Raw genomic sequence first — 10,943 nt, 5'->3', positions numbered from 1 at the left:
ACATTTTTTTTATAGTTTATTACTAATAATAAGGAATATTCAATTCCACAAGTCCCTTCTCATAATTTAATTTGATTATACAATATAATTTTCTATGAGTATCATGTCATTGTTTTTTCACAGTTTGTAAATATACGGTTCATGAGAGGTGTGTCCAGCGTGCTCCTGCATGCTGCATTGCTACATATGTCAAATCAAAGAAAACATCTCAAGTAATGGCCCATCATTGGGTCGAAGGAAACAGGCATGGGAAGTGTCATAAATGTAAAAAGACAATAAAGGCTTACAATGGAATAACAGGTCTTCACTGTCGCTGGTGCCAAATAACTGTGAGTACAATAGACTACTAATACAATAGTAGTATTTTACTGATTCTAATCTTAAATCAAGTCTAAATTAGGTTCAATTTTATTTGTTAATAAATAATAAATAAAACTAATACATTTTAAAACATTATGAAACAGTAAACCTACTAATGGGTAATCTTGCCCTTATTAGATAACCTACTCCATCATATACTCATATAGATTCTGAAATACAAGGAGAAAAGGGCAGCAAATATCCTACAAATCATAACTTTTTCGAGAAAATTTCTCATCATAAAAATCTGCAATCCTGACAATAAAGTACATACCTGTGGACTACAGGTAATATAACCAAGTTATTGCCATCAAGTTTTCCAAAACAGACTGAGGAAGTTTAAATTTATAATGATTTATTTATTTAGATGGTAAATTTAAAAAAATAAAACAAAAATCAAATATTTCTAATATCTTGGAAGTATCCTTTGGCAAGCCAAGAGAAGGTTTAAAATGAACAGACATGATGAAGATGACCTCCAAGTACATGCTCATATACAATATTAGGTCATGGAAAAATGTGATCCTTCTACATCCAAAACCAACAATATAGTCAATGTATATAAACTCCATTCAACACAATGAAGAAAGTTTGACATCGTCAAACAAAGTAGTTATCCTTGCAACATATAGTTGAATTTCTACTTTTGAGTGACATAAAGTTTACATTATTTCTAAATCGTGTGAGTTGCCAAAGGCTGAAAAAATACAACTTTCTACATTTCTAGATGTAGCTTATAACACTTTAATGCTGAGTCATTCAATTTTTTTTCCTGTTTCTGGTTTAAAATTATATTGTTTATTTTATGTTCCTTTTTACATCTTTATTTTATCATTAATGATGCATATGACCTCAATATTAATTTGTTCTAGCTTCATAACAGATGCGCTTCTCAAGTCAAACCTGAATGCAATCTTGGTGAAAATCGGATCCATATTTTACCGCCAACAGCAATTTGCCCAGTAGTGCTTGATAGACAGAGATCAATCACAAGGGATAGGCAGAGATCCGAATCACACACGCCTGATTCCACACCAGTGAGTATTATGTTTACACCTAAAATAAGGATTCCCTGCATACTTAGCTTACTCACATTGCATTGAACTTTCTTTAAAAAGAAAAAAAAAAAAATTGAAAGCAAACCTTATTTAATTTACTACTATTCATTTTGATAGTATCAGTTTTATTCTCCTGAGATCACTGATGGCACAACCTAAAATATCCATATTATATATGATTATGATTATATGCATTATTATAAAATGGTGAAAAATTAGAAAGCATTTAAGTTATTTGATTGGCTCCCTTACTTGAGATTACTAAATAAATTATTACACAGTTTTAGATTAAATATATTGCTGTTTGAACTAGATTATTTTTTTTTTTAATTTTGTAGTAGCATTGAACTTCTAAGTTTTTTCCTAAAAATTGCTAAACTAACTTTTTACCGAACATTTTTGAAAACTATAACCTACAAATGTGATTCAGAAATGTTCAATTCTCACTTTATGTTTAATTTAATTTTTTAATACTTCATGCCTGTTTACGTATTTGTCATTTACAGTTTGGAGGAAGTTCAGGTCAAGCAGCAGTCTCATTCCAGATAATTCCTCCAGAGGGAGTGAAGCCCTTGGTGGTCTTCATCAATCCAAAGTCAGGAGGGCGGCAGGGAGCAAGGATGCTCCGTAAGTTCCAGTATCTTCTCAACCCTAGGCAAATTTACAACCTGGCTAAAGGTGGACCTCTCCACGGGCTCACCCTCTTCAAAGATGTTCCCAACTTCAGGGTTATCTGCTGTGGAGGTGATGGAACAGTCGGATGGGTTTTGGAAACAATGGGTATGAAATAAATCTTGACTGAGTCACTTAATTATTTGTTATAGCTAAATATTCCACTCAGATTTACTTATCCACATGGATTAAATTAAAAAAAATTGACCATTGTATGAAAAAATAAAGGATCAAGAAACAATTCATAGAAGACAAAAATTGACCACATAGACTGTTGAGAATTTTTTTAAACATGTTTGAATAATATATGAAGAGTAAAACCCAAAGAAACAATATAAGGCTCGATTTTTTGTAAAATTTAAATGAACGGTGAAGGTTGAGGGAATCCTCACCTCTTGTTCCCTTCATGCACGCTTCTTTATACCCAAATTCACCTCTAGTTCCAGTACCAGCTTAATAACTCTTTTATTTATCTATACTAATCAACAAAGAATTTGCTGCATTATAAAAAATTAATAAAGAGACTAATTAACATCAATAAATTTATTAAATAGGAACTAAGCCTTATTTGGATCATTAAAAAACCATCTAACAATTTAACAATTTAGGATATTTTTTATACTGAAAGAATTTGTATAATTTACATTCAATTGTTTGAGTAATGCTGATTTTTAAAAGCTGTAATGATTTCACATGGGCCATTCTATACTTGTAATGATGTTCAGCCCTTTTCTTGCTGTTTGGAATGTTTGGAGCTCTATTCTTCTTATCAAGTGAATAAGAAGTATATCATCGTTATCCAACCCTCTAAGACAAGAAAAATGAATCTATTACTTATTGATAAGTTGGGGGCAGTATAGAAACTATGCTTTGGGTTTAAACTGTCAGAACTGCCCGGATTGTTCATTTAACAATCATAACATCAATCCAGAAAGTTGGAAATAATACATAGTCTAATGCCTTATATGCTTTTTGTGTCTGATGTGGAGGCTGGCTGTCTAGACTGAGTATTGTTACTCTTTGTTCTACTAAATCATGAATGTCTCTTATAAACTGATAGTAGCAACACATAAGCTGCAACTGGCTGTTAAGAGGATTGAGAGTTTGCTAACTTTTAACCACATGATGCCACGATTCAGGACCAGGGAAAGTTGGTCGGAGTAGAGCAATCTCACTAGCTTAGCCACAATTTGGAGTAAGCCATTAATCATTAATTTGAGACGGAGTGAAGTCAAAGAAAGATTCGTGCAACATGTGGTTTTGGTTGTTCTAGTCAGCAAAAGAGGAAAGATACAATTCATGCTTAGATGCCAATGCTGTAGCTGGAGAAATCAGTTAACAAGCCCCTAAATGTTTGGACTAGCCCCACTTGCACACTAAGATTTGGATATATCAATAACTAACAATGAAAACAATCAGGTAAATAGTGACATTATAGGATATTCTATTAAAAATTACTACTTTGTGTAAGAATTTCTTTGTTTATTCAGTTAAATGGTTCAAAAGTAACAGCAGCTAAAAAAAAAAAAAAAATTAAACATCAATCTTACAGTGGAATAACTTGTAATTAATCTTACATCAACACCAAAATATGGCAAAAAAAAATCTCAATTTTATTGGGTAACCAGAAGAAAAATATAATATATTATTAAGTCACAATACTCCTTTTGTGAGTTTTGGGCACAGGAATATGAAAATCCCCGAGATATGAATGATACATTATGAATTGCCAACTATTATAAATTTTAATCAAGTATATATTTCTTTTTAAAACTACTGTAATGCATAATATTAAAGATGTGCTGATACAATTTACAGATCAGGTACAATTTGAGGTTCAACCATGCGTCGGTGTCATACCACTTGGCACTGGTAATGATTTAGCCAGGTGTTTAAGATGGGGCGGTGGATATGAAGGGGAAGCTGTAACTAAACTTCTGAAGGTAATTAAGCAAACCTATTGAGAAACTTCCAAGGAAAAACATTTAAGCCAGAAAATCCTTTGTTATTTTTTCAAAGACCCACATGTTCAATGTTCAGGAAATGCGCTGAAGTAAAAAATTAGTATTTATTTCTTGGCGAAATGCAATAAGATTTCATCCAATAAATAATTATTGGAAAATAGGTTATGAAATATTGTTTCATTTTTAATGCAGAATTACTATTCTGAGCTTAAGTGTTTTCCTACAGCAGGTTTCAGATTGTGTTATTAATTGGCAAATTATTAATCAATTACTTCCTAAAGTAATTCATTAATTCCTGCAAAATTATTACATAATGTATTTAAAAAATAAAATGTTATTTCTATGTAATCAGTTATTTTTATATAATTAAATACTGAAACATCTTTTAGTCTGATGTAAACTCAAATCACATTTTTTAAAAAATGGAATCTATAAATTTTTTTTTATAATTTTAAACTTTATAATAAGAATACATTGATGTTGATTTTTAATTAACAATGTGATAAAATTTAGTTAAATAGTGTTTCTGGGCAAGTATGTTTTAAGTAATTTTTGGAATAACCACTTAGAATAAGGATCCCTCTTTATTCCGATCACCTTGTTAAAAATAAAAAACAAATTTTAATGTTTTGTAAGAAAAATCAAAGTTGTAATGAGAACACTATTTGAACAAATTTCATACAGTACCTTACTATATAATGTTCTATTATATTTATTAATAATAATAATTTTGTTTTATTAATGGATTTAAAAATATGCAAAGAATTTTCTTGAAGTACAATTCACTTTGATAGTAAATTATCTGCATTTAAATTAATATAAAAACAACCAAAATACAAAATTAGTTTTAAAACCCTCGAATATTAAAACCTATAAAAGTTAATAAACTTTTGGTTTATTGGTTACTTAACATAATACACAAACATTCACTTCACATTCTTAAACTAATGAAATGCTTTTTGTAGAAAATTGAAAAGTCAACTCCTGTGATGATGGACAGATGGCAAGTGGAAGTCTTAAACCAAGCTGAAGGAAGTCCAAGTGGTGATCCAATCCCATACAACATAATCAATAATTACTTTTCAGTTGGAGTGGTAATGTTCTTTCTTTTTCTTAACATGAGTTGAAATTGATTATTTATTCCACTCATTACGTAACAACAAAATATTATTTTCAATTAACAAAAGATAAATGGTATAATTTCTTTACTTTGTAGGATGCAGCTATTTGTGTAAAATTTCACTTGGAGAGAGAAAAAAATCCAGAAAAGTTCAATAGCCGAATGAAGAACAAGCTATGGTACTTTGAATATGCTACCTCAGAACAGTTTGCAGCTTCATGTAAGAATCTTCATGAAAAAATAGAGATTTCTGTGAGTATCATAAATCACATTGATAAATTTTTAAGAAAATTAAGAAGTCTTCTGGGCCAAGATGAATACCCACACAATATATATATTAAGTTATCAATTATTATTCTACTTAATTAATTAATATATTGTTAATCCCATATATCTTTAAAAACAGAAAATCCATCATATCCAGATGAGCGGAAAGTGCCTAAGATTTTCAAAAGCAGTGGTAGAAATGAAATCTCATATTACTTTACCAACCAATCTATTCTATGTACTTACTACTATGGTTTCCCATTTTTCAGAAGGATTTTTTAGTTGGTTCTCCATTCTAGAATGTTCTATCATATTCTCCTTCTCCTTAACCATGCCCTCATCTACCACTGAGCATTGTGAGGGGCCTGTATATAGCAGAGCCTGATCCATAAGTCTCAATCTTGTACCAGTTGGCTTGAGTTGTTCCAATCCATTCCCCTCTAGTCAAATGCCTCTCTGACTATCTCTTCCCAGGTTTTTCTTGGCCTCCATTTTTTTTTCAAGTTTTTCTGTGTTCCAATCACTCCATACCATCCATTAATATCTTGTCTGATTCATTTGCTATCTTTTGCAGAAATTCAAAGAACATTGGCATTATATTGTTATTGGGGCATTATGTAATAATTATTATCTGTGCACTAGTTTTAGCTGCACAATCATAATCTTTTCATTTATGCTTCTTCAGAATGCTTGTACATAAATATTAATGTACTATGCAGCCTACCATACTCCTTGCATGTTCCTTGTTATTAATTCTTGAGAATAGTAGTACATATTTATCATTTTGCTTGTACATTTTCCTTCTTTTTTATTTATGTTTGGCCTGCTATATAAGCATTGGCCTGTCATTCCATAAGGTAGCAATTTGTGACTATTAATTTTTTTATGTTTTATTTGAACAATTTCGAATTATATTGATAAATTTCAAATTATAGTGTTTGCCGATTATATAGACTTGGAACTGATATTGCTTATATAAACAGTCATTTAATATTTTACTTTACAGTAATTAGAACATTTTAAATAATTAACAACTACAGCAATACTTAATATTCTAAATTGAGGGGCACAGGAAAAAAAACAAAACAGTATGAGTCACATTTTGTTTTATTCAATAAAATAAAGTAACTTACATCTGTCTCTTCCACAGCATTGCCCAATAGTTTCTTTGAAATACCAAGAATTCTGTTAATTTTATCATATGAATGAATAGACCGATTGTTTTTCTCCTGCTCTCTTCAATTTCGAAACCATCTATCTTGAATTTTAAAATTTTACAATTAGTTGCAAACCAAATTTAATATTTTAGTGTGATGGGGTAAGTTTGGATCTTGCAAATGGTGGAGCACTCCAAGGAATTGCTCTCCTCAACATACCATACACCCATGGTGGTTCCAATCTTTGGGGAGATAACAACCACCGAAAAAAGTCTCTTAGGAGAAGAAGAGGGAAAAGAAGGGAAAAAGAGATTTCTACATCTTCATTCAACTCAGTTGATCTTAGTGCTGCAATACAGGGTATGAAATAAATAAGATTTAACATTGGTTTTTGATTTATTTATACAAGTTCCTAAACAAATTTGATATCAGTTCCTCAGTTGTTTTAATTGAAGCAAACATTTCTCCTCCAGCGAGGTGAGGGGAGGAAGTATACCTGAGAGACTAAACAGTAAAAATCAGTTCAAGTTCAAAATTCAGATTATTGCTTGCCCTTTCAGGGCTCCACTAGAAATAGATAATTAATCTCTACTTGATCTTTTTGAAAGCTTATATGAATATGGTTAGGATTTGTAAAGATGATGAGTAATGAATCTCTATAATTCAAGGAAGTGATATTTTTTCTAAAGTAAAGAAATACACTCACACTTGAAAATATTTCAATAGTAGTCTTTTGCTCCTTAGAAACCACTTTAACTTAAAGGTATTAAAAAATATTTTAACTTTCTTTTATATATTTCAAAATAATTAAATAATAATGGTGACGTATGCTGGCAGTGGTGATTTATGCATTTATTGTTTGGATACTTCCAAAATATATTATACCTTTTCTCTATCGACAACCCAACAAATAAATTTCATTGTCAATCTTCAATGTTCAAGAAATAATATCAAAGATTTGTTTTGATTAAGCAATGTTTTTGAATACATTAATATAGAAATAAACTATGATATTTGTATTATCACTCTTCCTCAGTGTTTTAACTATTACTAATTTATGTTCTTTTATTTATTCTTAATTCAATGTTCTTACAGATATAGGAGATAAACTAATAGAAGTAATAGGTCTTGAAAATTGCCTTCATATGGGACAAGTTAGAACTGGTCTGAGAGCATCTGGACGCCGCCTCGCTCAATGTTCCTCTGTAGTAATAACAACAAATAGAACCTTCCCAATGCAAATAGATGGAGAGCCTTGGATGCAACCTCCTTGTACTGTAAGTATTTTAATTCTCAAAAGAGGAAAATTTTACATATTCGATTTATTGGGGTTTTTTTTCATGCATAGAAAAAGGTTTGTATGTACATGTAATGGTCCACTTATGAAAACACATAATCGTGATTATGAACTATATTGCTCCAAGCATTGTAATAAAACAGTTTGTTAATCCATACTCTTTATTAACTCTAGTGTTCATAAATACTAGAACACAATGATTTGTTGAATAGTTATATGTGTGGGTGTATCCTGCCATGCCTACTCTACTATTGGTAATACTTCTTGTATGGCTTCTTCAATCCACTGTTTTGTTCACTTTTCCTACCCAATTGCTGATAAAGCTTACCAAGCTAACTACTAATTCCCTTACCAAAGCCAATCTGGCAATCTGAATCAGCAGATCAAAGAAGAGAGACCCTGGATGATTTCTGTCCTGCTGTTCTGTTGCTGCAAATTCATGGCTTTGCAAAAGTTTGCATTTATGTTCAAATGTGTCAATAATAATAATTTTGGAAGAGTGTTGATTGACCGTGTGTAATATATAAAAGGAAGATGATTTTTTTACGGCACCCATGTGAACTGCTATGACCCATCAAAAGTCATAGGGTTCTGTACTTTGTAAAGAATCACTTTTTTTTAGAACAATGGTTATACAAGAAGTTGATTTTTTGATCACCTTCAACCGTCAGATTTTTCCCCGATTAAGTACACACACTTTATGAGGCTGGATGGACCCCAGGAGGGTTCCAAATCCTACAGGGTTGACTCATGGCTACAGCTTAACAGAAAATAATTATCTGCCACAGCCGGATTCGAACCTGGGTCCTTAGAGTTAGTAGCATAGTGCCTTACCACTTTGCCACTGGGCACTGTACTCCCTCAAATATGCCGAAGCATGTAACAATATTAAGTCATTCATTAGGAGGTTAAAAAAAAAGGACTCAGTTACATACATCAGTAATGTTTTCCAGGATATTGCTGACAAAATGACAAAATTGAATAGGACATTTCTGTTTCAGAAATCCTCTACTGATTTACTTTTAACCTATCCTCCATGTTCAGTTAACTAGCAGATTGAGTTAAGCTAATATTTTGAGTGTTTCATAAGGCCCAAAAATTTTATTATTATAACTAAACTATGCTGTTATATTATGTGATGTTGATTTTTAAACATAACTCAATAAATAGTTCTAATTTTTAATATTATTTTTTCAGATAAGAATTACACACAAGAATCAAGTTCCGATGCTAATGGCCCCTCAACCTGAAAAAGGAAAGGGACTCTTTAGCTTTCTCAGGAAGTAACATCATCTTGTGTGAAAAAAGATTGTTTTGTGATAAATAGTGGGGAAAAACATGAACTAATTTTTGAATTTCTACGTAAAGACATTAAATGGAAACACTTATTTATTGCTTGTTAGTTGTTGTTTATTGTTTGTACATATCTAATTGTCAGATAATTAAGAATGATTCTTATCTGAACTGTTAAAATTTTCATAGAACTGCAATTAGATTATTAAATATTTTATATTATTTGTTATTATATTAATTTTATAAACTGTGTTATCTGAACATTGCATTTTTATTCATGTTAAATCTAGTATTATTTATTCCTATTCTAAAGCCATCCAAATTATTCATAAAATAATCTATAGAAAAATATTATGGAGCTCAACATTACTCACTAAATAAAGCTTTTTTATCAAGAAAGGAGAATTAAAATTATGAACACTTTTACATAAGCAATGATTATATTTGTTTATAGACTTTGTATATAGATATATTACATATATTCTAAATCAAAATAAGATGTGGTTTGTGTACCGCACAACTTTTTATCTAGTGCAATTTTAATCCCATCCTACATTTTCTAGCTGATATAATACTTTCTGTTAGGTTTATATATTATCACAATCAGTTTAACTTTAAATTTACAAGGTTTCCAATTTTCTAGACAAATGGATAGGCAAAAGTATTCTGCCCAACATGTCCCCATGATTATAGGGACTGGAATGAACAAGCAGGTTTGTGTGTTATAGGTAGGATATGTGTGTTACCATCCTACTTTGAGTTAAAATTAATCTATCTCAAAAGAGCAATTTCTTTATTATTCACAATAGAAATGCTTTGCCTTACTATATAATTCATATTAAAAAAAAATGGCTTATTGCAATAATCATGGTAACATAAAAACCTTTATTTACAAACTCAGTTTATATATGCATTTTCAATCACTTTCCATTGTCTTCTACAACTTTATATCCTAGATGCTAATTTTTCCAAAATCTTTGGCTTACAATAATATATATCTAAAAATGTTTACAATATATTATACATTTATATCACTCCTGTTATATCAGGAAATTGTTTTCAATTAAGGAAAATATCTGCCTTCATAAAAAGAAAACGGTTCGGGTGAGGTAAAAAAAACAAACACTCTAATAGTGATTAAACTATTTATTGCAAGCCGATGTTTCATCCCACTTTGCAGGGCTTACTGGATGGAGGTAAACACAATATATATATATTTATTAAATTAAATCTGTACTGCCACAACCCATGAAAGGTCAGGGGTGGAGTACTTGTGTAAGGAAATATTGTTGTTTGACCAACGGTTGTGCAAGGAGGTGATGTCAGAATCACACTCGACCACAAGATTTTTACTCAATTAGGGGTACCCACTTTATGAGGCTGGGTGGACCCCAGACAGCTCCCTGAACCTATAGGGCTGGCTCAAAGGATACAGGTAACAGATAATAATTATCTGCCACTGCCATATACAAACCCGGGTCATTGGAGCTAGTAGTCCATTGCCTAACCAATGAGCTACCCACTTCCAATATATATATTTTTCACACATATTTTTAATATAATGTATACTATCATTTGATATCTGCCTTTACTTTGCCTGTCTTTACTTTAACATCATTTTATATCTTTTTTGGTTTCAAATGTAACTTCTTTGTAAACCACCAATTCCCCAGCCTTCTATATAAAAGGAAGATGGTCCAGGTGTGGTAAAAAATAAGATCAAATAGTAATTAAACTATTTCTTGTGAGCCAACA

At 30.9% G+C, this 10,943-nt stretch overlaps 1 protein-coding gene across 2 annotated transcripts in view; it reads left to right on the top strand.

The window, feature by feature from the left end:
- The window catches only part of Dgk (diacyl glycerol kinase 1), a 199,955-nt gene extending 190,530 nt beyond the window's left edge, over positions 1–9,425 (top strand). For both annotated transcript variants that reach the window (XM_014420294.2, XM_014420295.2), the window contains 9 exons: positions 124–329; positions 1,233–1,397; positions 1,925–2,198; positions 3,909–4,033; positions 5,020–5,148; positions 5,271–5,426; positions 6,751–6,958; positions 7,694–7,875; positions 9,093–9,425. In XM_014420294.2, coding sequence (XP_014275780.1) covers positions 124–329; positions 1,233–1,397; positions 1,925–2,198; positions 3,909–4,033; positions 5,020–5,148; positions 5,271–5,426; positions 6,751–6,958; positions 7,694–7,875; positions 9,093–9,182 — 1,535 coding nt within the window. In that variant the 3' untranslated portion in view covers positions 9,183–9,425. The remainder of the gene's footprint in view (positions 1–123; positions 330–1,232; positions 1,398–1,924; positions 2,199–3,908; positions 4,034–5,019; positions 5,149–5,270; positions 5,427–6,750; positions 6,959–7,693; positions 7,876–9,092) is intronic.
- The last annotated feature ends 1,518 nt before the right edge of the window (positions 9,426–10,943 follow it).

The sequence above is a fragment of the Halyomorpha halys genome, unplaced genomic scaffold, assembly GCF_000696795.3.
Source record: "Halyomorpha halys isolate HHAL.00 unplaced genomic scaffold, Hhal_1.1 Scaffold265.1, whole genome shotgun sequence".
Lineage (NCBI taxonomy): Eukaryota > Metazoa > Arthropoda > Insecta > Hemiptera > Pentatomidae > Halyomorpha > Halyomorpha halys.
The sequence above is the reverse complement of the archived record's forward strand: the minus strand, read 5'-3'. Positions and strand labels throughout refer to the sequence as shown.